This window comes from Equus caballus, chromosome 5, assembly GCF_041296265.1.
Source record: "Equus caballus isolate H_3958 breed thoroughbred chromosome 5, TB-T2T, whole genome shotgun sequence".
NCBI classification, from domain to species: Eukaryota; Metazoa; Chordata; class Mammalia; order Perissodactyla; family Equidae; genus Equus; species Equus caballus.
Genome location: NC_091688.1, coordinates 55,225,425 through 55,250,682, shown reverse-complemented (window position 1 = coordinate 55,250,682; position 25,258 = coordinate 55,225,425). Strand labels below are relative to the sequence as shown.

The window sequence follows — 25,258 nt, the reverse complement described above, 5'->3', positions numbered from 1 at the left end:
TGGGTGTGAACAGCTCTGACCTTGAGCAGTGTTTAATTCCCCTAAGCCTTTGTTCCCTCATCAGTAAGAGGGATGATGATGCCTCTCATAGAACCACAGTGAGGGTTAAATGGATTAAAAAGTATTCATGGGAAGTGCCCAAAGCACTGGTTTCTTCATCCCCAGGGTTTTCTTTGCAGCTCTCACTCAGTGTCTTGCATAGAACCCCATGCACCAAAGAGCCCTCCCCTTGACCTTGTTGTCATAATGTTCAGCCAGATCTGGACACAGTGTGCCCTGACATCAGACAACCTGTTCCCTCCTACTGGAAAGAGATCTGTGCATCACGTGGCATCTGGTGAGCGAGTCACTTGAGCCGACTGATAACTAGAAAAACAGGCTGAGATTGATGAAGTTAAAAATTGAGCTCAGCTTTCAGCCTCTCAGCCTCTTTCCTCCAAAGTCCCTAGACAAACCATATTCTGTGCTGTAAGGGGATCAGAAGAATTCTAGAAACCCAAACTACTTGAGCATCCCAAAATATCTTCCTGGACATGGGTGGCAGGAGAAGGCATGAGACAATTTCATTGCACCAACCTATCCCGTGGCTGGCTACATAAATGCTCCCAAATTTAAAAAGGCAAGATTAATTTTAAAATCCAGCTGGTGCTACACACAGGGTGCTGTTTACTCCTTTGTGTTACTCTGTGGTTTGTTGCATCTCTGCACCACCTGGTCTTTTTAGAGTGGAATTTCATTCTCATGTATTGTGGCTGGGAAGCGGGAGGTTCTCTCTAAGCCCAGCGATGGAGGCAGGGTGGATGCTGGGACAGGAGGGAACTGGCCTCAGGATGCTGACTCTTGGAACCCGGAGGTTTAGAAGCACACACACGTGTTTGTCCCCTGGAGACCTGAAGTTGCCTCATGGTCAGTGGGCTGGACCATTCTTCACGTCTGTTTTGATAGAACTTGTACATTCTTGTTTGAGGTGAGTGTAACAGCTCTGCCCTTATCTAGTGATCACTCCATCCTCTGGCCTGCTCTTGGTCCCTCTAAGCGATTTTTTGTGCACACAGGGAAGTTCTTTATCTGCATGAGAGTAGTGGTGACAGGACAATTGGAAAATCTTTCCCTCATATGCTGACCTTGCACAGGGGGAGAGGGCTTTGTTGAGAGCTGGCAGGAGTTAGTTTTAATGCAGTGGACCCCAGAGCTCCCAGAGGAAGGCTTAGGGCTCAGTGTCAAAGTTGGAGAAGAGGGGAGTTGAAGGGGCCAGGAATCTCTGTGCCATGGTGACAATGACCAAAGCCATCCTGGGTGCCCTGCAGTTGAACCAGGGTGGATATTCAGCGGGAATACAGGGGTGTGGATGGTGTCCATCCAACTGGTCAGCACCCTGATATCCTCGTTAAAAATTTTTACTGTCACCCCTGTGTTGTGTCCAAATGACTCCTGAGTGGAGGCGGGCCTGGCCCCAGCATTGGGTGATATGGAAGGTCCTAGTTGCTAAGGCCGACGGAGGCAGTTTCAGCACCAAGACCCTACAGGGAACTACATGGATAGAAGACGAGGCCCCAAGTCTCTTATCTCAAGAACTCAGGTGAATTTGGGCGTTTCTCCCATGACTATAGACACTACCCCAGAGATCTTAGGAGAGGCACATGTTGTCCTGCCAAGGTGCCAACTAGACTGAGGGCCCCAAACAGCTTGCTGAGGAGGAGCAGATAACAGGGGCAGCAAAGAGGGACTGCTGGGGGGCAGCTACAGCTGGTGTAATAGGAGCTCATCAAGCACCCCCAGAGGGCCGGGAAGGGAGTCTGCTGATGCTGGATTAGTGCTCAAACGGGTTTATTTGGATTTTCTGGTGCCTGTTGTCACATGAACAGCCTGGGCAAACAGTGAAGTGGGTGGGCCCAGCATCTCATTCCCATGTGCCCAGTGCCCCATTAGCCCTAGGGCCCTCCAGCCAGCCCTGTTCCACACCAGCAGAAACCATCGTCTCTCCTCCGAAGTGTCCCGTTCTCTTGGGGTGGCTGAGGAAACTGTCTAAAAGGAAATGAATGACCATAACTTAGTGTCTTTCACTCGCCCTCTCTCCCTCCTCAGCTCAATGCCCACCTCCTGGAACCATTGCTATTTTCTAAGAGGATCCTGGAAAAAACAGTGCCCAAAACCAAGGGGAACAAACAATCCTCTAATGGAAAAAATTCCTGCTAAGTATCCAAGCTTTTTTGTTTTTTTGGCTGCAGAAGCCCAAAACTCCACCTGTTAACCTCTGCCCTGTATTTACTTGTCCAGATAATATTGGCAAGGCGTGACCCGGGAACTTTGACCTGGAGCTCCCGCAGTCGTTTCTGGCCCCTGTCTGCTGCCTGTCTGCACCGTGGCTTCAGAACAGGGAAGGAAGCTTGGGGGGAAGCCCTGTTTCACCAGCTGTGTTTCTCCTGTGCTTCTCAGAGCATGGAACCTGGAGCGTGAGGCGAGTGCTCAGCAATTTGACCACTGTGGCGCTAAGTGTGGGGTCTGGAGAGCGGGGCCTTCAGAGCCAGGAGGTCTGGAAGGCTTCTCTGCATGTCCGCTGGTGTATTTCTTGTGTTCTGGTTTCCAGGAAATACAGGAGTCATTTCCTCCGTCTCTATTTTTTAAATTGTGTTATATTTGCTCAGTACCAGATATAAAATTTAGAAATTCACAGAAAACCTTGAGAAACAAAGATATAACAGCACAGAAATTTAATAATAACAATAATCATAACAAAGCTATAACAAACGATAGGCAAATCATCTGGATCTTGAAGGAGACAACTGATCCGTGACATTTCTGGAGGTTAGTGATCCACGGCTGAGCCTTCTCCCCATTCCTCCATCCCCTTTCATGAAGGGCGCCTCCTGCACTCCAAGCCAGTGACTGTGACTCCAGCAGGGAAAGGCGTGAAGGACCCACTCACTCTTTAGGGCCAAGAATTTTGGGGGCTACTGTGTCCAATCCAATCTATTTACAAGCTCAGAGTGCAGTTTTTCATACGATAGAGGGCAGAAGCTCTGCTAGCATACTTTTCCCAGATCTGTAGAATTCAAAAAAAAGAAGGACATTCAGTCGTGAGTCTCATCCTGGACACCTCCCACCCCCAGTACCTGCTCCTTGCCTGAGGCAAGGCTATGCAGAGGGCTCTCCTAACTGCATCCCCAGGTCTAGGGTGTTCCACTGTCCATCCAGCAACAAGTCTGGACACCTGAGTGACCTGTGCCCAATGCCACAGGAGCCAAGGCTGGGAGCTGGGCGAGGTCCCCATTACAAGTTCTGCCTATGATAGGAGAGCAGGCTGGGCAGTGCAGAGACAGCTCCACAGAGCGCTGCACTGACATGAAATCTTCATTTCAGTGAAAATCTCACTGGTGTAGGTACATTGCTCGTGTGCGTGATCAGCACGAGACAAGTACAGAAGCCCAGGTTTTCTCTTCTCAGGTACAGTGCAGCCTAAGCACTGCGAGAAACTTGTGGACCATGAGAAAGAGAGAGCCCAATTCAGAAACTCTCCCTTGAAAATCCCAAATTTCTCCCTTACTCTCTCTCTCCTCTTCTCTTCTCTTTCCCGCCTCTGCCTCTCTTTCTCTGTTTCTGATGACTGACCTAGCTTGACACATTTAGGAGCCCCTTCTTTGCCACTGACTTGCCATTAAGAACCATAATTCAAGCAAACAAACAAATGACTCCCTGGTCATGCCGAAGTCTGGTGAACGTGCTTACTGAGCTTGCTGTTCTCAACCACACCCTGCAGCCCCTGGTCCGCCTCGCCTGGCCCCTGGCATCCCAGCGATGGCACTTCCACAGCCTAGCTGAGGAGGCCCCACAGCGGAGAAGGTTGGCAGTGGTTCAGAATGAACTGGAGGCACCCTCATCCTGTGTTTCCCTGTGCTATCTGGGTGTCTCCTTTATCCATGGACTTCTTCCTCCTCTTCCCCTGCTCCACACCCTGCCCCTGACAAACCTTTTTATTCTTCCCCATTAGTCTACCAAACGAGGCAACAATCAAAAAACGGAAAAATATAGAAGTATTTGGGCATGGGGACTGTATTTACTGGGATTTATGGGTTGTAAAAAAATTGCTTCTCACTCTTCCATTCTGTTTTTCTTACCAATTTCAAAGATAAACTGAAGGGAGATATCTGGATCCATGAACTACAAGATTCTAATTCTAAATATTTCATTTTCCTTTAAAAAGCACCATAATTATGATCCATTATTCCACTTCTGGGTATTTATCCAAAGAATGGGAAACGTTAATTCAAAATGATATGTGCACCCCTATGTTCACTGCAGCACGATTCACAATAGCCAAGACTTGGAAACAACCTAAGTGTCCATCGAGGGACCAATGGATAAAGATGTGGTGTATATGTACAATGGAATTCTACTCAGCCATAAAAAGGTGAAATCTTGGTATTTGTGACAACATGGATGGACCTTGAGGATATGCTAAGCAAAATCAGTCAGACAGAGAAAGACAAATACCATATGGCTTCAGTCATATGTGGAAGATTAAAAAAAAACCAATAACAAACAAACACTTAGATAAAGAGAACAGACTGGTGGTTACCAGAGGGGAAGGGGGTAGGGGGAGAATGAAAGGAGTAAAGGGGGACATTCGTACAATGATGGATGGAAACTAGACTTTTGGTGGTAAACACAATGTTGTGTATACAGGAGTCAAAATATAATGATTTATGCCTAAGATTTATATAATGTTATAAACCAATGTTACATAAAAATTTTAAAAAAAGGAATTCTCCCATTTACCTCTTCCCCCAACCCTCTTCCATTAAATTCTTCACTCCTTATGCCTCTCCCCACTTATATCCCAATCCTCATTGCTTCTCCCCAGAAGGAATCAGTGACATAAGGATTGCTACATGGCCCCTAAGCCTAAGGCTCTCTCCAGCTGAGGCTTCTGGCTCTAACGGAGTCCCAACATCCTGTATCCATACGACTCTGTCCCCAGCACACTGGTATGTACCTTTTCTGAAGCTATTCATCTTTGTCACTGATCTTACCCCTTTGTAGCAGTGAGTTCTACAGGTTCAGGTTCACAGCCTGCTTCCCCTTATGGGGGCTAATTTAGTTCCTAGCAAGCTTCTAGGGGAGCTTTCTATCGTGGGCAGATCAGGTAAACTAGTTGACTTTTCTTTCACATTCAATATTTAAGAACATGCCCCTCCCCCAGCTTTTTGCCTTTCCAGGGCAAAGAGCCCCAAGAGTTTTACTTGGTCCTGATGGTACAGACTCCCCACCTTCGATCATTTCAGGAGCTCTGGACCCTTGCTGGCCTGATTATGGTATCAGAACTGCATCTGTTACCCGGAGGAAAGACTTTAGGGCTTTATGTCACCAACCTTGCTAAGTCTCATTCACTACCTTTAGACTGGACGCCGGGCATACTTTCGGCGATGGAGCTCATCCACTCGCTCCAGGTACCAAGTGCCTGGGAAAAGGCTGTTTGCATCACCAGGAGGTGAGAAATTCACTGTGGAACAAGGAGAAGAGTCAATATTCACAAAGAGCTCTTATGGGATTGGGGAAGAGAAAATAGTGATAGGGATGCCTATGGCTCACACAAAGCTCTCCTGGCTATGTTGCAAAGGGCTGTGAGGTCATCTGTAATACAGCTGATATAGCACTGGACCAACAGAAGAACCAGGAGGCACCATCTTGGATCTAGTACACAAGCGTTGGCTATTAGAAATTTTGTTATAGGAGTATGGCATTTTCCCACAGTCAACGTACCCTTCCTCCATTGAAATCTTCATTATGTCCTTTTGCCAATAGTACCTAGCTTGAGGTGTGCCTCAGAGCCTCCTGTTTTCCGATAGACACTTCCTTCCTAGGCCTGGGTTTTCTGACTCTGATTCATTGTAGTATTTCAGCATTTTCTCCATTAATGTTCATCTCTGAGGTCCTATTTTTATTTTAATTGTTTTTCTTCTTTGCTCTAAGATGTCCCCCATTCCAGATAAGATCAATCAATACTAGGTCTAGATTTTCTGGAATATTCGTAATTCTGTATGTTCTGTTTCCTTTTCAAACCACTCTGCAAACCGTGTGTCCCATGTTTTGCTTGAGAAAATATGTTAACCATGGTTTTAAAACCACCATCTGGTCTCTCCAGTCTTAACTTTAGTTTTTGTTTCCTTTTTCTTTGTTGCTTTTTTGGGGCAACAATTTATTTTTGTTTGGTAGAGAAAAGGGACAGTTGGGCGGAGGTAGTAATATTTGTTGATAACTTATTTATGTACCTTGATTCATTTAATCTATTTGTCAATCTTGAAAAGTTAATTTAATTTAATTTAATTTAATTAATTAATTTATTTATTTTTAAAATATTTTATTTTTCCTTTTTCTCCCCAAAGCCCCCTGGTACAGAGCTGTGTATTTTTAGTTGTGGGTCCTTCTAGTTTGGTATGTGGGATGCCACCTCAGCATGATGAGCGGTGCCATGTACCTGCCCAGGATCCGAACTGGCGAAACCCTGGGCCACTGAAGTGGAGCGCGTGAACTTAACCACTCAGCCATGGGGCTGGCCCCCTAATATAATTTTAGAAATGAGACACTTGAGAAAAGTTCAATATTTTTTCACAAAGATAAAGACCTAGTGAGTATCACAGGTCAGTTTAGAATTGGATATCTAGCTCCAAAGTGTAGGCTCTTTCAACTGTTGCATAGATAGCATTTTCAAAAAACCATACATCTGGCTTCCATGGGACTATATTGTCCAGTATCCTGTCTTGGGGTGTTAGCTACAATCTATTCTGGGAAGACACATACTACCTCCTGCCTCTTCTCAACTCTGCCTTCTGCTTCCCCACCCGGTTCTTTCCCTGTTGGACCTAGCAGATTTTCTCCCAATCGTGTCTCATGAACGTCTTCACCATGTCCCGGTATATTCTAGACTTCTGATGAATCCCTGGCCCTCAGGTAATGGCATGGAATCTGAGAAAAATTGCCTTCTCCTCCTCTCTTCCTGCCCTTTTTCTTACCCTTGTGGTAGAAGTGTTCTCTTTCATCCATTATTTCTGTGAACTCTTCGGGAGACATACGCTTCCGAGAGGCGAGGCGTTTTGGCAGGTCTGATACACTAGATACCAGCTTCTCCAGTGGGGAGCCTGGTAAGCAAAAATGAGATTGTTAAATCTCCTTCATGGTCACTATCACTGCTGCCAACCATGAGTCCACTGAACAGCCAGGCTCTGTGGGAGCTCAGACTCTGCGGGAAAGTGCTCTGTGTATGGCTTAGACTGTTGAGAAATGATAAAGGTCAGCAAACGTAATGTTGCGGAACATTCAGAGACACACACTCATTTAGTCATGGTATACCCACATAGCACTTAGATGTGTGCCCTTGATTATAGCCATCATAAAATAATCAACAAATATTACTGGATATCTCGAATCCATCAACTTCTTTTTAATCAGTTGCAACCAACCACCATTACCTTTTGCCTGGACTATTTGCTGGAACAACCTGACTTGTTCCCCCATATCCACCTTTGTTCCTCTTCAATCTAATCTCTAAGTCTTAGCAGGGGAAGTGCTTCAAATACCTAAATTAGACAAACTTACTCCATTGCTTAAATCTCTTCAAGGATTTCCTTTGCTCTTAATCACAACATAATTCTGTCAAGAGGGGAGGTAGTTGTGAGGCAGTTTCTTTTACCTGATGAATCCTGCCAGAAGTTTCTGACAGAAAGACAAGACTCACCTGGAGAAGCATTCTGGGATGCTCGAAATGAGAAAAAACTTGCTGCCAAGCCAGAGCCATAAGAGAAGGCACCAATCCTGGAGCCAGCCAAGTCTTGGGCAGAGTGCCTGTAGGGAAAGAAATCAACCCCCTAAAAAATCGGCATCGTATTCTGTGCTTCGAATAAACCACCAACCTATCAGCCCAAGAGTCGACCTCTTGCAACTAGAAATGGGTTCTGGGCACTCTACACAAGGAGAGACTTTTGGGAGACTGGGGATAGGCCCAGAAGGAGGAAAACTTGCCGAGAGGAGAGTAGCTAAAATCCAAGATACAGAAGACACAGAGAGCACAACAGAATTTCAGGGTGTAAAAGGAACTTTTCCCCACCCAGGAGGACAAGATGAGTTCAGGGAACTCTGAAGGCATCTCCAAGTGGAGAGCAGACCACTAGACTCACCTTCAAGGCTCTCGTGTTGACTGGTAATGCTTCAGCAGTTGTAACTTTTATCATAGCCTCATTAGTAATAACTTGAGCAAGTGCACTCATATACATATACATATACATATATTTTCCTGTGTTATATACATGTACTATAGTACAAGTATTTCCTTATGAAACCCACAAAATAGAATATCAAGAGAAATAATAACAATTATGTGAGCACCTGCTGAGTATTACTGTTTTCATTACTTTAGACATTTAACACTCATCAAAATCCTAGAAAGCAGGTATTGCTATTGTTCATATTTTATAGATGGGGAAAGTGAGGCACATAGAGGTTAAGTATTTCTCCAAGGTCAAAGCTAATAAGTGGTAAAGAGATTTGAACCCAGGTTGTGGGCTCTAAAGCTAGACTCTCTTCATCACCATGCTTTACTAAGTACAGAGATTTTAAATGGATGAGATAAAAATATGCATAAAAGTTCTACTATTTTCTTGCTACATCCAAATGGACCTTGTACTTCCCCTGACATCATACTTGCACTTCACTTTAGAGACCACTGTTTAATACCGATAGTAAGTATGCCTATATATACACCTTTGAAAGAAGTTTCTTTCATTTTCCTTCCTTCCTTCCTTCTTACCTTCCTTCCTTCCTTCTCTCCCTCCATCCCTCTGTCCCTCCCTCCCTCCTTCCTTCTTTTCTTCTTTCCCTACTTCCTTCCCTCCCTCTCTTCCTCCCTCCCCCCACCACTTTCTTCCTTCTTTAAACAATTCTGAAACAGAAGAGGAACCACACCTGATTAACGCCTCAGACGGTGGGGCTGGGGGTAGGAGGTGGGGCCAGAGGCAGTACTCACTGGGCCAGAAGTGAGGCCAGGCACCCATAGAGAGATGAGGTGTACGTATTCCCATTGTGCGTGGAAAGGTAAAGAGAGGCCTTGGTTTTCTTGTTGAATATGTCCAGAGAGGCCTTTTGAAGTGCTTTATCCATGTCCTTGTTGGTGTAGGTGTCTTCCAGCTTTAGCCCCCTGTGAGGCAGCCAGAGGAATAGGCAAGTGAGAGGCCACCGGAGAGGAGGGAGGCAGCAAGGGGGAAAGTAACAGCTCTGGAGAGAAGACTTTGGGCACATGTTTTTATTATAGAATATTTGAAATACAGAAAAGCACAAAGAAAAAATGTCACTAATGGTTCTACCATTCAGAGAGAGCACTTAGGTCATACTTTTTGTGTAGAATCCATCCCTACCTGCAGACTGTTTACTGGAAAATAAAAGCATGCTGCACATTCTGTCTAGCATGCTTCCTTAACTAACTTTTCTCAATGACATTAAATCATCTACTGTAACATTGTTTTTAAAGGGTGCAGAATGGGCCATGATAAGATGTACTCGACTTTAAGCTTTCTCCCCATTCCTGTCCTCACTAGTTAAAACACTACAGTGAATAGCTACATGTTCTTTTAAACATGTGGAATTACTGAGTCAAAAGGTATGTGTATGTTTAAGGCTTTTTTTTCTTAAAGATTGGCACCTGAGCTACATCTCTTGCCAATATTCTCTTTATTTCTTCTTCTTCTTCTCCCAGAGCCCCCAGTACGTAGTAGTATATTATAGATGTAGGTCCTTCTGGTTGTGCTATGTGGGACACTGCCTCAGCATGGCTTGATGAGTGGTACTAGGTCCGTGCCCAGGATCCGAACCAGCAAAGCCCTGGGCCACAGAAGTGGAGCACACAAACTTAACCACTCGGCCATGGGCTGGCCCACATGTTTAAGGCTTTTGCTTCAAGTTTTTCTATTACTCCCCAAAACCCTTGTATCAATATATACATCCACTATTGCCCATTTTCAGATAGCCTAGTCAATTCTCAGTATTCAGATTTCAAAAAGGCTGTGTAAAGAAAATGGTAACTTGTTTAAATTTGTTACTAACAAGTATGCAGATTTAAAAATATTATTATATGCATTTCTACTTTGAGGAAATTTCTTGTCCATATCCTTTGCTCAGTTTTCTACTTAGAGTGTTTATCTTATTATTGATGAGACTTTAATACATTACAGATATTAAGCTATTATCTTTGATATATGTTAGAATTTCTGTTTTCATGGGACAGGTCTTATAAGCAGTGTTTGTACTAATTTTGATGTTTTAGTTAGGGGCAGGGTTAGTAGTAGTAGTTAGTAATAGGGGCAGATGTTGGTAAAATACTCCAAAACTTGAAATAAGCAGATACCAAGAAGAAAGGGAAAGATTCCCCTCCCAGTGGAAACTCTTTGTATTGAAGATTCTTTTCTAAATGTCTTGAAGTCATGCATCAGTAAACAGCATTCATCCTGCTTTATTGACATCTGAGGGGTTGAGCTATCCCCATTTCACAGATGGGGGAAATTGAGGCAACAAGCAAGACATTAATTAGGCCAATGGCAAGTGAGAATGAGACCAGACACTCCCCAACTTGCCATCCTATACTGTGATTATTTGCTTCTAGGTGTTTCTGTCTGTAGAGACTGTGAGATCCTCTAGGCAGGGATCATGGAAGCACATCCATTTTTGCGTCCCTAGAGTTTAGTGTGACGCCTGACACATAGCTGATGTTTGTAAAATGTTGATTGATTGAATGATTTTGCCACACTCCCTTTCCCCATTTTCTCATTCTCTGAAGCTTCTTATAGTCACTTGATCTAGAGGTACTGGCAAACTCTCTGTGCTCCCTGAGATAAAAGCTGGAGGGCCCTGGGCAGACAATAATCCATTTGCCTACCAATGACTTGGTTTCCTTTCTGTTGCATTGGAAGAGTGTCCTTTTTTCCCACAGGAGTGGAGTGGCATGAGGAAGCCTTTAGGCTCCCCATGAAGAGGACTCACCTGAAGGCCTCCAGCTCCTTGTAGAGGCTGGTCTGTGTGTCTTTGCTGGTTGACAGGAAGTCATTGAACATCAGGCGAGCCAGGGATTTCTGGGCCATCTTGCAGAAGGGTGTGTGAAAGATCATAAACTGTAAATCATCAAGGGTGAAAGGTCGATCCATGCCAACTGGAAGGGGAAGTGTGAAAGCAAAGATGTGGCATGATGCATGGGCCATTTAGAGCAATTGTCCTAGATCTAACCGTGCTGAGGGACTCTCGGCCTCCCAGAGAACTAGCTCCTACCTCCACAAACACACACAAGGTTTGTTCATTAGTTTTACAAGCACTAACACTTACTAAGCACTCTACTTATAAGGAAAAAAAGCAAAGAAATAAACATTTTCTTCATATCTACTATTGCCAACCTCTACGACAGATACTTTCCCCGAATCAAACTTGTGCTGTATTATTTTCTCTATTTTCCAGAGGAGGAAACAGAGTCTCCAAAATATGGAAGCTACGTCAGGTGTCCAAGGTCACCCAGCTTGAAAATGGCTGGTTCTGGACTTAGGTTCCGATGTCTCTGACTCGATGTTCTAGACTGTCTCTCTCACTCCAAAGACGAGGGCAATGCACCTTCTGCCCTTAGAAAATTTACAATTTAATGTTGTGATCCAAAGCAGCATCCATTGAATTCCATATGAAAATAAGGAGTAAAATTAGAATGCCATAAGAATGCAGAAGAGGTGAGAGTAGTTAGCCAAGAGCAATTTGACAGTGGATGGAGAGAGGCAGAGAGGTCCAAGTTGCCTCCATACCCATGGAGGGTGGCTGTGGCAGCCAGCATCCTACCCAACGCATGGAAAGGGGCAAGAAGTGTCTCCTTATGCCACCCTTAAGGCATCCATGCTCTGACCTTTCAGCACATGCCTTTTCCCATACCGAAACCTGCCTTTTGCAGATGCCCATCTGAGCATGGCTGAGCAGATAAGAACCCTTTTTAATTTTTTTAAAATAGGTTTCTCTGTATTTTTAAAAGAAGATTTATTTGTTTCTTTTCTGATAATGAAAGCAGTACATATTTTTTTAGCAGGAAGATTCAGAAACTAAATGCGAAAATAAAATCAACTTGTAACACTACCATCCAGAGAAAAATCACTGATAATGTGTATTGCATTAGTATACCTTTGTATACTGAAAATATAGGTGAGATTTTTCAAGATCAACCAGATCTTAAAAGGTGGCAGACTACACCAAGAGTCAAAGCACTCCTGACTCCAACAGAAACAAATCCCAGCCCCAATAGGATGTGGTTACTCGGCCTCACCACAGTACCTCCCCAGGCGGCTGGCACCCGCTGGTTTCATACTCGTGGCTTTGACCCTGAATTGTTTACTTTCTTTCATTTAGCTCAAGTTAGAGGCAATTTCATACTTGAATTTGGATGACTTCCAATTGGACTTTACCATAGACCCAGGGAAGGGTGTAAGAAGAAGGGGGCCTGAAACAATTCTCTTGAGATCATTTTCAGAGGAGAGAAGACACCTTGTCTTAAGCTTTTAGGACAAACTCTTGGCCCCGTGTAAATAGAGCCCCCACTTTCAGCCCTCCAAGCCCCATACCTTGCTTCCACTGGTTCTGGATTTTTTGACGGTATGTTGTGTAACATCGGTCCAAGGCCTGTAAGTAGCACTGAATGGAGAGCTTCCCATCCACAATCGGGTACTCTGAAGTTGCATCAGGTTTGTAGAAGTCATATACATTCTCCATGTGGGTTCCTCTAAGCCCTGGGAAGGTACACAGAGGGATTCAGGGACTGCACAGTGCAGCCCACATCCAGCAGAGAGGATGGGAGAGCATGTACAAACAGCCTCCTGGTCTTGATGTCTCATGCCCAAGCTCCAGCCCACTCAACATCCTGCACATGCTCAAAGGGAATTGAATAGCTTGTTGCTCTCATATAAATGAGATTTATATTTCCTTTTTCACACGTACATGGGCTTAACAAAACCTGGATTACAAGCCAAAAGTCTCAAAGGAAAGCCTTTCACTTTATACCTGGGTATCTTCTTACATCTTCAATTGCCAGTTTAGCTCCCTAAGTGTCCTCAGCAGCAGCAGCAACACCATTCATTCCGTGCATCATTATCCTAATGTGTGATGGTGCAGAGGAGAAAATCTCGCTGATCCTCCTCTTCCTCCTTGCCCTCTGCTCCCTAGTCCAGCCTTTTGAAGCAAGTGAGATCATCCCCAAATCTATACATCCACCCTGAGTAGTGGGTATGCCAATTTGGGATTCGGAACTATGCATTTGGCTATGCCATGCATAGTTTCTTGGTACCGTATATCCACAGTTTACTACAAACCTCTCTCCAGAGCCAGAGGTGCCTCGGGCCCAACCAGCATTGCCACAGCTCCAGCCCCACCTGTGGGGCGAGCATTACCACTGGGATAGACTGCGATGTCTCCACAAACCACCAGTGCATAGCGACCTATAATGAGAGGCAAGAAATAATGATCATCACCACAGGATCTGCAGTAGGCTATGTGCCCACTGTGTGCCAGGCAGAATTTCCCGTACTGGAGATAGACCAAGGAACAAAACCAAAAGTTCCTGCCCTATGGGCTCATGTTCTAGTGAAGCTCACTATGATACATTTGAAATGCGAAGCCAAAACTCAGCGTCCTGTTACTCTAGCTGTAAAATGCTCATTTATTCACAATCCTGTTTTTGAGTTCAATGAAAAATTTATTCATTGGCACTTTTGGAGAAATTTAGGGTTGTGCTGATCACCATATAGCACTCCATGGTCCTAAAATTCCTTCCAAATCACAGAAGGCCAAGAGCTAGGGAGGGAAACTAACATTTGAAATGCTAGCTAGATACTAGTTATCCTCAAACAATCCTTAAAATAATCCAATGAGGTGGGTAATATCCACATTTATGGATGAAGACCTTGCCTTCCAGAGAAATTAAGTAGCCATCTAAAGTCACTCATCTAGTGAATGTGAACTTTGATGTTCAAACTCAGTTCTGACTAGATCTTAAACCATGTGCTTTGAACAACTTAGTACTACTTTCTGTTGAGTAACCACATTTAATGTAGATGATCCATAGAAATTTCCCCTATAATAGACTATTATTCAATAAGTGATTGTTGTCTTGACTGTTATTTGTTCCACTTTCATCTTATAGTACTGCCCTTAAAACTTGAGTTTATGGGGGAGATATGGTAGTAAATTTAGTATTCTATCTAACCTGTGAGGAAACCCCAAGTATTTATCTCAGCACTGTATTGGGAGTCATATTTCCATATAATTTAATCCTTATGATAAGCCTAGATATTGGATCCAGTTATCTCTTTTTTATAGACAAAGAAATTGAGGGCCAAAGAACTTAAGTTGCTTGCCCAAAGCCACACAGCTAATAGATGGTAAGATAAGGATTCAGAGTCAGGATTCCAACCAAATGCATTAAAACCCAGGAAACTTAAGAATTCTAACAACTCCAACTCAAACCTCAACAAAATTGTATTGCTTTTTCCCCAACTTTATACGTATATATATAGGAAACTATAGAAGCACATTTAGAAGCCAATAAGGAAAAGAACAGTAATAAATAGAGATAAGAATAATTTGTACCATGTTTAAAAATCTGAATAGATAAGTGTATGCTTGCAGGTACATAAGAACATTCTGAAAGAAAACAGAAATTTTTAGTGTTAAATTCTGGGAAGTTGTAATGGAGTATCAGATGGGAACTTTCACTTCACTTCACAGCCTTTTGTGTATGTGTATATATATATTTTTAACTATAAGTTTCAGTTACTTTTATATAAAAAAAAAAGGACAAGAAAAATGAGGTCGTCCAGGCAATCTGAGCCAGTATCTCTCTTCCTTTCCCTCATACCTGGCTGTCTCTCTGGAGTGGTTCAGAACTTCCTGGTGAGTCCCAGAACCACCTCCTACCATCTCATGGTCCCCAGGTAGATGGTTGGTCAGGTCAGAAGCAGAGATCTCATCTACATTGGCCTTGTCTGATCTGGGCAGTTGCCATCAGGCTCAAGCTTAAATATGATTTTTGGTTTAATACAAGCTAACAATTCACATCTCAATAGTTTCTTTAAAAATTTTCTTCCCCATAAAAACATTATATTAAAGAAAGATGCACTTGTAGCCCTCTCCTGTGGAATACTCAGCCACTCAGCACAATTTATTCATTTGAAATGACATGCTTGAAACTGATGATGCTCCCAAATATTGGCTCTGACCTTTGGTTAAAGGCTGGTGAGTGTTCCTTGCCCTTCATTTCTACTCTCCAACTAAATGCTTGGGTGGATGTATTGGTGGTGATGGTAGTTGGGGTTGCTTGAGAAGTAATAATGTAAGTGACAGGAGAAGCACTGTAAGAACAAATTTGATGATGTAGAGACTGGAACATTCCAAGTCAATGGAACCATTACTGGTGAGGTGATGCAGGGCAGTTAAAAAACACGGAATGGGTGTATGAAATTGCACTACCTTGCTGTGTCAACAGAGATAAACCATTAAACTCTTCTTGGTGGCTCCTTTTAAAATAAGGAATATCGGATTAGATAATCTCTAAGATCGCTGCCAACATTAAGGCTTCCTAATTAATTTTCTAATCAATGTTCATTATGGTTTCTAAGGTTTTAAATTCTAGTTTCCAACTTAGTAAATATAGAGTGCCTTGACTTCCTGGTTATTGTTCTTTCACATCTCCACAGATATTTTACTCAATCCTTTCACCAGCCCACAAGGTAGGTGGCAAATAAGAACTCTGAGGCTCAAAGAGGTTAAGGGACTTGTCAACAATTATTGACAGAGCTAGGTTTCTGACTTTCAACTTGTCCTGTTTCCCTTGGACCCTGTCTTGCTATCACAACAGGGGTTCTTCCTCTAATATAATATTGAGAGAAGATGTAAGTAAGATACAAGGCAATGTTAAGCAAAAAGTAATTTCCTAGGAAGTCCTTAGGTCCCTAGGCAAGGGAGAAAGAGTAGAAATACTCTTTGTCATGGTGTATTCAGTGATTCTCTGGATCTGTTTCTATCACTGTGTTTTCCCCTTAATACCTAAACTTGTTAAAACCTTTCAACATCACTGATCTCTTTCTCTCAGAGACTTTAGGAGAAGCTTAAGAGAAATAGGTACAGTGAAATAGGAAATACATTGGATTTGGTTTGGCATCTCACCCCTGCCACACACTATGTGTAAGATATCAGATCTTGGAGTGGTTAAGTTTGTGCACTCCACTTTGGCAGCCCATGGTTTTGCCAGTTTGGATCCTGTGTGCAGACATGGCACTGCTCATCAGGCCATGCTGAGGTGGCATCCCACATAGCACAGCCAGAAGGACCTCCAACTAGAATATACAACTATGTACTTGGGGGGCTTTAGGGAGAAGAAGAAGAAGAAGAAAAGAAAAAAAAGATTGGCAACAGACGTTAGCTCAGGTGCCAATCTTTAAAAAAATGAAAAGATACCAGATCCTGCATTTTTTCATTTATAAATCAGGTATAGCACTCACTTCCTAGGCTGCTGTAAGGACTAAATGAATGGCTATGTGAACATGCTACCTAATTAACTGCATAAAGCTATACAAGTCTAAGTGGTTATTATCATTGTGGTTATTGGATGATAGCAGCAGCTGTGTGAATAACTTGTCCTTCTCTCCCTGGATAAAACCACCTGGGGAACAGAGAAGCAAAACTGAGGATTCAGCCTCCAACCCCAGCTCCTTTCTTACAAAGGGCCTCTGGCAGCACATACCATCCCAGGAGCTAGATTCCATCCAGTTGGCAGCATTGAAGAGGGAGGCAGTGCCACCATAGCAGGCGTTGGTGGTATCTATGCCCTCAATGTCAGTGTTGCCCGAATCCTGGAAGAGCTCCATGAGCACTGTTTTGACAGCCTTGGACTTGTCGATGATGGTCTCAGTGCCCACTTCCAGCCGTCCCACAGAGTCCCATGGGAGCTGCGTGCGCTCCATCAGCTGCTGCACCACCGTCAGGCACAGGGAGTTGATGTCCTCCTGGACGGAGCAGAAGCCCATATGGGTTTGGCCTAAGCCCACTGTGTACCTCCCTGCTTCCACATTGTCATACTTCTCCAGGTCCGTTTGGTCCACATACTGGGCTGGGAAATAGACCTCCAGGGCAAGGATGCCGACATCCTTTGGCCAAGTATCCGTTTTGGCCAAGGGGACAGCAGGGACTGCAGAAAACCTGTAGTGGAGATAATAATCAAAATCCCACTAATGGTCTTCAGTCAGTTTCCTCAAAAGACAATACAGCAATCATTTCATTCATTTTTTATATATTTTTAAGCTATGTTATCAGATAAATACAAATTTAGGATTCAACAAAATCTTTCTGTTGAGTTAAACCTTTTATCCTCAATAAACGTCCGCTTCTTTACCTTTGTGATAATCTTGCCATAAAATCTACTTTTCCTGATAGTAAGAATTTTGCCCTAGCTGTTTGATTACTGTTGCATGATATATCCTTTTTTGTCCGTTTAAACTTTTAACCTCTTAAGTTCTTTACATTTAACATATATCCCTTCTAAATAGCATATAGTTGGATCTTTTTAAAAATTTTAAAAAGTCTTGCAATATTGGTGTTTTAATTGGAGTAATTAGTCCAGTTATATTTATTATGATTACTGATATAGTTGGGATTAAGTATACTTTCTCACAATTTGTTTCTATTTGCCTCATATGGCCTTTGTTTCTTTATTTCTCCTTTCCTGTATTCTTTTGGATTAAGCACATATTTGTTATTCCATTTTATCTCCTCTTTTTCTCTTAGTAATGACTCTAGAGATTACAATGTGCATTCTTTGCTCATTGTAATCTAACTTAAATTAATACTTCTATTACTTTTGGAACAATGCAAAAACCTTAGTTTAGTTAACTTCCTATATCCTCTCCACCTTTGGAGCTATTATTGTAGATAGTTTACTTCTACACGTTACAAACCCCATAGGACATAATTTTTTAAATTTCATTCATTTTTAAAGTACCCCACTCATTATCCCTCTTTCTCCTTCTTTCTTTTTCCTATACAAGTACATACCTACCATTTTTATACTTTTTAAGGAAGTTTTCTGCTTGATTTCATGCTGTCTGCTTTTTCTGATGGGGCCTCACAATCTTTACTGAGTACACTCAACACAGTGCTGGGTTCCAGGTGCACAGTAGTGAATAAGACACATCCTTTGTGCCCACAAAGAGGGCACAGTCTAATGGAGGAGGCAGACATTTTTACAGATAAATACATAGTGAAACAAGCAAAGGCTGTGAGAATACAAAGGACAGGAGAGCAATTCTAGATGGGAGCAGAGAGAAAATGGGGAAAGGGTCAGTAGAAGAGGGGAGAGATAATCTCTTCCTAGAACCATCCCCCTCTCTTCAACCCTGACTTCTAATACCCCTGGTGAAGATCTGGAGTTTCTCCTTCTAGCTCCAAGTACAGAGCTTACCAAGTCCTCCTCCCATATGTTTCCACATGAAAGTACCTGAAAGCTGGTTACTTTAGTGATAGCCTTCATTTTGAAGAATGAAAAGGTGAAAAGATGAAACCAAGGCACACACTGGTGAAGTGATGTGTTGAGACTAACTTTATCGTGTGTCATATGTTAGAAATATTCTGTGTTTTCACTGCCTTGGGTGCCAATGTTACACCTTGGACCTATACTTGTGAGTGCCACCAAGTTCCTGTGACTTGTATCTGGCTACAGAATTCCCAGTCATGGAAGAGCGACAGGATATCTCCACCGGCTTATAAATTTAGCTCTATGCCACAGGAATAACAACTCAGGTTGAATGTGTCTATCTGTCATCCTCAGAATTCTGGGCTTCTGGTAACCCTAGTTTTCTCATCAGGAAGGTCACTTTGAAGGACTAATGTGAGGCAAAAGTGGATCATATGATCACAAGATAGTGAGGCAAATGACAAATGTTCATCCATATCTGATGAGAGAGGTTTGGAATTTTGTTATCTGCCCTATTTATTTGGTGCCCCCCTCCCCCAAATAATTGGAGTTTATGTTCTCAAATATTTGTGGAGTTGCTTCCCCAGGACCTAGGAGCTAATGGTTATTCAATGCTTGGTCCTGTGCTTGGCTGGCTTTTCCCTCAGCATCATTCTCACTCTGCCTTCTCTGAGCTCACCTCCTCCCTCCCTCTCTTCCCAGTTAGAAATCTAAGGTTGCAGGGAGAGGTTCCAAGAATCAGTCACTTGGTAACTTTTGTAACTGTCTTGGCAGGGGGATGTTTCTGGGAATGGATTCCAGAGCCTTGAAGAAAAGTTAACATCTAGAGGCTTCCAGAAACATCAGGCCACCGGAGTTAAGAGTATCTTTCTCATCTTGTACTTTCTCTAAAGAATAACCGCTTAATTTAAAATCGGGTTTGTTCTGCTGTTGCTTGGTTCAAGAACCTGCATCAAGCTTTTATTTCTTTACTCCATCTCGCCTCCTTCCCTTGTGTTTCAAAATTTGTTATTACATGCCAGGCACTGTGCTAGCGAGAGGCTGCAAGGGTGAAGGGGGTGGGCAAAAGAAAAGAGGAGCTCAAGGTTCTTGAGGAGTTCCTCGACCAGTGGGAGGAATGAGATAAGCACATATACACACACATACACAACCCAACCGAGAATCAGAATATGATAAGGGCCACAAAGGGATATGGGCACAATCCCACAGGAGTTCAAAGGAAGCAGAGATTGCCTGTTGGGGGGAGGCTCAGGAAAGGCTTCATGGAAGAGGCTACATTTGAGATCAACCTTGATGGATGGGTGGAGCTTCTGCTGATGAAGAATGGGAGGGGGGTTGCAGGGGCAGCAGCCGTGACAGGGGGTGATTGAACAGGTAAGGATACCTGGAGCGGAGAGTGACGGGGAGTAGAGAGACGATACATGAGAAAGGCAGGAGCAGCACCACGAAGTGGAGGACATGATTCTTCCTTGAAGGTAGTAAAACAGATGCTGAGATGGGAGCAGTTCTCAGGTTGGATTGAGAGCTGATGCAGGTTGGGTTAGAGGGGAAGGACACACGGAGACAAGGAGACCCATAAAGAGGATTCTTAATAATCATTTAGGCCACTGAAAATGGGATTAGCTGTGAGTAGATCTGAAAGGGGATTATGAACGATGATTCCAAGGGCTTGAACTAATGATGTCAGGGGAGGGGCAGGCTGGTCAGGACTGAAGTTTGTCTCTTGGCGGGTGGCCAACTATTGCTTATTGAAACAAGCAAATCTACGTCAAGCCCTTCCTCACAAATACAAAAACAAGTTAAATTCTAAGCTGGGACATTTGATCAGTACACAAGGGATAGGTGAGTGCGTAGACAATGGTGGAGAGTCACAAAGAAAAGAAGAAGGCTAAGGAGCACTACTCCCTACCCCACACATCCATACAGCCAGGTTCCCTGGGTACCAGACAAAGGAAGACACTAGATCAAAGTCATTGTTCTAAGTATTCAAGGAATGCGGTGTAGAAACGGGAGGAAAGAAAGGGCTAGTCCCAAGATGCAGTGTATGGCTTAGGGATCCTGAGGGGCTAGCTATAGCTGTGTTACCACCAACACTGGGAGACGGCAAGCACTTGGGCCAGATTTGAGGAGTGTTTACAAAGAAAAGGAGTGCTTTTGCACTTCGGTGCACAAGCACATTGCACACATACGCACAAACACATTACATACACACATGCTCACCTTTACATCTCATTTCCCCCTTCTTGAAATCAGAGGGCAGAGAAACATCCTTTTTATCCTCAGTGCATTTCGAGCTTTGCTGCAGTGACTCGGAACAGTTGGTTATACTAACTCTGCAGTTGGCACAGAATCCTGAAGGTCTTGGCTGGGACTGGGGGTCAAGATGCGAAAGGTGGTGGAGAGGGGAATGCTGTGGGCCCTGGTGCTGATATTTCCACTGCTTTGTGCAGCTAGGGGAGTAAGAGATGTCATTTACAAATAGCAGGTGTCAGAGGTTCGGGATCCTGGAATTCTGCAGCTGAAAGGGGCTGTCTGTTTAAAGGATGAGATAACTGAGACCCTGAGGCCCCCTGCCTATCTTTTACTGGTTCCATGGCTTTTCTCAAAGAGTAACCTGTACAGTCCCTGAGATCAATGTGACTCACCTTTGGTGGGCTGCTGGAAGAAGGCGAGCAGGCATGAGTGGAGCTTCCTGCATCACTCTTTTCACTTGCAAGACCCGCTTCACTGGAGTCAACAGCCGCTGCATTTTCAGAGGAGCAAGCAGAAAGCCAGCAGTTCACAGTCTTTGGGAGAGATGCCCCGCGGTGCCCAGTTGGGCTTTATAGAGCCCTGAGACTCCTGCCTCGGAAGACCCACCCCTGCTTATCAGGGCTCAGTTGGCTTCTAAAACTGGTCCAAAGGTCTCGTTCAGAACACGAGTGAGTCAAAGAAAAACATCTTCCCTCCAATGTGTACATAGCTGCCCTGCTCCTGGGGATGTGTGGGCATCGATGGCTCTGACTCCTTTCTCGAGCTCTTGTGGCAGCCTTCTTTATGCACAGCCCCCTCAGGAGGCTATGATGTTCCTTGTTGTAACACACCCTGAGGTAACCCCACCTGGCTTGTCTGGGGTCCTGGTTCCTCATCTGAGTTACTCTCCTTTGGTGGTCCAGAATGCTTTCTGTGGAGTTAGCTGTTATTATTTTAGTGTATTATGCATAATAAGAAAAATCTTTCAAAACCAAAAGGAATGAATCTTTTATTAGTAGCCCTTTAGTAGTTGGGAGTTGGTATTGGCATGAGGGCAGAGGGAATGGTATTAGAGAGGTTATGGAGCCTGTTATATTTCTCCTGTCTCTGTTGTTACTCTTTACATGTATAGTTCCACCCAGTTTCCAAGTGGAGTATGCAGTATGCTACAGTAGGAGCACATGAGCCTCAAAGCATTGACTGTCATTTGAAGCTCAAGTTCTCCTGAGGGTACGGTCTACTTACAGATGAGGCCAGTGATATGTAGACAGGTGACAGGACCTTCCCAAAGACCTACAGCTAGTAGGTGGCAGGGTGGGGACTCAGTCATATCTGTTGACTCCAGATTCTGGTCTTTCCACTTTGCTCTGCTACTTCTCAGTAAAAAGGTTCCTGCCATCTGATTTTCCAATGACTCTCTGCCTCCATCCTTTTCTCCTGGCACCAATCTTCCTTTATCTTTTATGAGAGTCATGACTTGATTCATTAGTTCATTCAGTTAACTCTCCTGTCTAATATGACACTGGAGAGTTAGAAGAGAAGAGCCAGAGTAGTTTCTGCTTTAGAGGAGACTGAGGTGACAATTTTCCTGAAGACAGGGAACTTCCAGGTGTCCCCAGAAGTCCAAGTACCTTAGATCTTCCATCATCTTTAGATTCTTGCCTCCAAACATCTTGATGCATTACTGCTCTAACCAAATCTTCCACCTCACTCTGTCACCATATGCCCTTTCACTGAGCCTTTTGCAAAGTTCTGTCAGCAATTTAAATTCTTCACTTTCACTCTTCTCTGAAAATGTCCTTTGCTTCTTGCTGTATTTCAAACTGTAGCTCTCAAATGGTGGTTGTGCTCTTTGCCTCCCCCGCATCTTCACCCCCTGGCCGCTAACACCCAATGTACCACAGTGCTCAGAATAAGGCAAATGTCCTCTTTGTTCTGCATTGATACTTTACTTTGCATTGATACAAAAATACTTCTGTATTTTTCCTCTCCCTCCTCTCAAAAGCCCCACTCTTTTCAAGCACATGACATCAGCCTGGGCCACCCAGTGACCTTTGTTCTTTCAGTCAACTAACAATCTTGTGCCATTCCCCTCATTCATGGAGACTGAAGCACGTGGATCACTGCCTTCCTCCCCACCATCAGTCCTCGCAACATTCTTGAAGATGTCAATCTCCACACAGATAATACATCCACTCTGGCCTCTCACTTAAATTCCCTGTTCCATGATCTTGTCCTCCACATGACTTCAGCTTCCTACTCCACATTCATGCTCTCGACTTTGTCATTACAGTATCTATACTACCTCTAAAATTTTAATTTTATGCAGCCCGTTTTCTAACAATATCTTTCCAGCTCACTTTTAAAGTACCCTCACCTTTTTCTACCACTGGGACCACCATTGACTCCTTTTTCACCATTATCATACCTCATTACCTCTTTTCTCTCTTTACTTAGTACAGACTACCCATGGTGCATCACCATAAACAATCCCTTGCACACGTCTTGACGAACACTCTCTCTGTCAGACTGGCCAAGCAAACCTTCAACTTTGGTTAAACTCACTCTTGGTCTACTCTATGCCTGTACCCAAGCAGCTAAACATGGCAGAAGAAAAGCACAACATTGTACCGACTAGTTAGCTTTACATTTACAACCACACATCTCAAGTGGACCCTCAGCATGGCCTGGCAATTCTACTACATTTTCCTGGTCCATGCCCTCTACCAATCCCAGGATAGCTCATCACAACTTCTCTTCTGTCTTCAGCCCCTCTCCTCCGCTCATTCTTAGCTGATTACTTTGACTCCTATTTCACTGAGGAAACAGACACAATCAGAAGAGAACTACTACATTTCCATTAGCAAATTCAGCAAATTTGTTGCTTCCACACCCCATACTCTGTCTTCGCACTGTTCCTATCTAAAGGAACAGTCCCAGTTCTGGTTTAAGACCAAGGTCACCATTGCATACTGGTTGTATTGCCTCCGCTCTATGTGGGGACTGTAGTCCTGCAGGTGTCCCTTTTCTTCCTCCTGATCAATTTCCTTTTCTATGAGGTTGTTCTTATCAATGTACAATCCCACCTATAAGTGTGCCAGCAAATCTATGCTCCCCTCTATAGCAAAAGCCATGAAAAATATTATGTTTTCAGTGTTTCACATCCCTACCTCTCACTCTGCTTTTAATTGCTCCATATAGGCTTTTGTCTCCAGCATTCCATTGAAATTCTTTTTGTTAAGGTCATCAGTGACTTCCTTATTGCCAAATCCAATGATTGGTCCTGAACATTCAGCTTACTAGACCTCTCAGGAGCACATGGTAAGGGTTTTCACTCCCTCTTTCTTGAAATCATTTTTTTTCATTTGGCTTACAGACCTGACGGTTCCATTGTTTTCCTCCAAATCACTGGTGGCTCCTCACAGCTGCTCCTCCTTTTTCTGGCCCCCAAATTTTGGAGTGCACCAGATAGTTTCTTATTGCACTCAGAAAATGGATAGAACTGAATAGCAATACTAGGTTCTTAGACCAAAATACACAAATATTCCCTCAGAATTATAGACACATAATAGTTCATTTTGATAAAATTCCAGGCCAAAATTGATCTAATATAAACTTCATTTAGTGTATATAATAAATTAGGCACTGTGCTCAGCACTGGGAATACAGATGGATAGATCAACTTTCTTCCTTTCTCTCTTTTAAGCCAGCATATGCTAAACAATTGCTGTGTACCAGGTACTGTGCTAAGTGCTTTTTGTCCACTATCTCATTTAATTTTCACAACCATCTGAGGTTGGTACTTTTATCACAGCTATTTTACAGATGAGCAAACTGAGGTTTAGAAATTTATGTAATGTGGTTTTAGATCTTGTAAATGGCTGAAGTGGGCTTTGAATTTAGGCTGTCTGGTTCTACACATTATCTGCTAATCTTCAACAGTTTTTGACCTGAAAAAGTGGCAGTTTCATGTGGTTCAACCCAATATTAAGTTGTTCTTTTGGAATAAGGGAAAACTGTAGGTTGAAGCAGTACCAGGAATATATTATGTAAAGTGTAAATTGGGGGAAATAATAGCAAAACCTCAGCAGGTGGTAGCTTTTCAGAGTGAATGGAATTCAGCTGATAGTCAAGTAATTGTACTCATGTACAATAAAGTAATTAGTTTTTCTATTAATTGCCCAGGGTTGAAAGAAATAGATTACAACACCTGGCTTTTGTATTTAACAAAGACATCTCTCAAACACTTAAATGAATTCACATTTTGATACTTCTTAAAACAGACATTTTAATTTTTGCTTTGAGATTTTGGAGTCCTTCAATTCCTGGCTACAGCTTTGCAGCTGGATTGTTGGTGAAAGGTAGAGGATTGGTTAATCAAACATGTCTCAGGTGCTAGACAAACATTAAGAATCAGAGAAGTTGACTAGTAGGGATTAACAAATTTAGACCTCTAGGGTGAAATCTTATGTAAACAATGTTTTTTACGCAATTCTGCCAAGAGAA

The 25,258-nt window shown here is 43.3% G+C and overlaps 1 protein-coding gene and 1 long non-coding RNA gene across 3 annotated transcripts; one reads left to right on the top strand and one right to left on the bottom strand.

Moving 5' to 3' along the window:
• Window positions 1–403: 403 nt before the first annotated feature.
• LOC138924097 (uncharacterized) lies at window positions 404–4,158 on the top strand. Its single transcript, XR_011438723.1, has 2 exons — window positions 404–967; window positions 2,086–4,158. It is a non-coding gene; the product is annotated as an uncharacterized lncRNA (long non-coding RNA).
• Window positions 2,697–22,691, bottom strand: HMGCS2 (3-hydroxy-3-methylglutaryl-CoA synthase 2). 2 transcript variants are annotated; one of them, XM_005610273.4, is made up of 11 exons: window positions 21,998–22,640; window positions 21,166–21,683; window positions 16,796–17,250; window positions 13,368–13,493; window positions 12,624–12,788; window positions 11,023–11,188; window positions 9,017–9,187; window positions 7,733–7,839; window positions 7,011–7,136; window positions 5,370–5,500; window positions 2,697–3,043 (listed from the first exon to the last, which is right to left on the bottom strand). In XM_005610273.4, exons 2-10 carry the CDS (start codon window positions 21,267–21,269, stop codon window positions 5,394–5,396), a joined length of 1,527 nt encoding a protein of 508 aa, XP_005610330.1. In that variant the 5' UTR covers window positions 21,270–21,683; window positions 21,998–22,640; the 3' UTR covers window positions 2,697–3,043; window positions 5,370–5,393. The 2 variants fall into 2 exon arrangements, with proteins under 2 accessions (XP_005610330.1, XP_001501090.1); XM_001501040.5 differs by having other exon boundaries at window positions 5,392–5,500; window positions 21,166–22,691.
• Between the last annotated feature and the right edge of the window lie 2,567 nt (window positions 22,692–25,258).

Coding starts and splice junctions, on each gene's coding strand:
- HMGCS2 (XM_001501040.5), bottom strand. CDS start 21,269: ATGCAGCGGCTGTTGACTCCAGTGAAGCGGGTCTTGCAAGTGAAAAGA. Junction 13,494..16,795: donor GGAATCTAGCTCCTGGGATG/GTATGTGCTGCC, acceptor CTCTCATTATAG/GTCGCTATGCACTGGTGGTT. Junction 7,137..7,732: donor ATCCCAGAATGCTTCTCCAG/GTGAGTCTTGTC, acceptor TTTGCTTACCAG/GCTCCCCACTGGAGAAGCTG.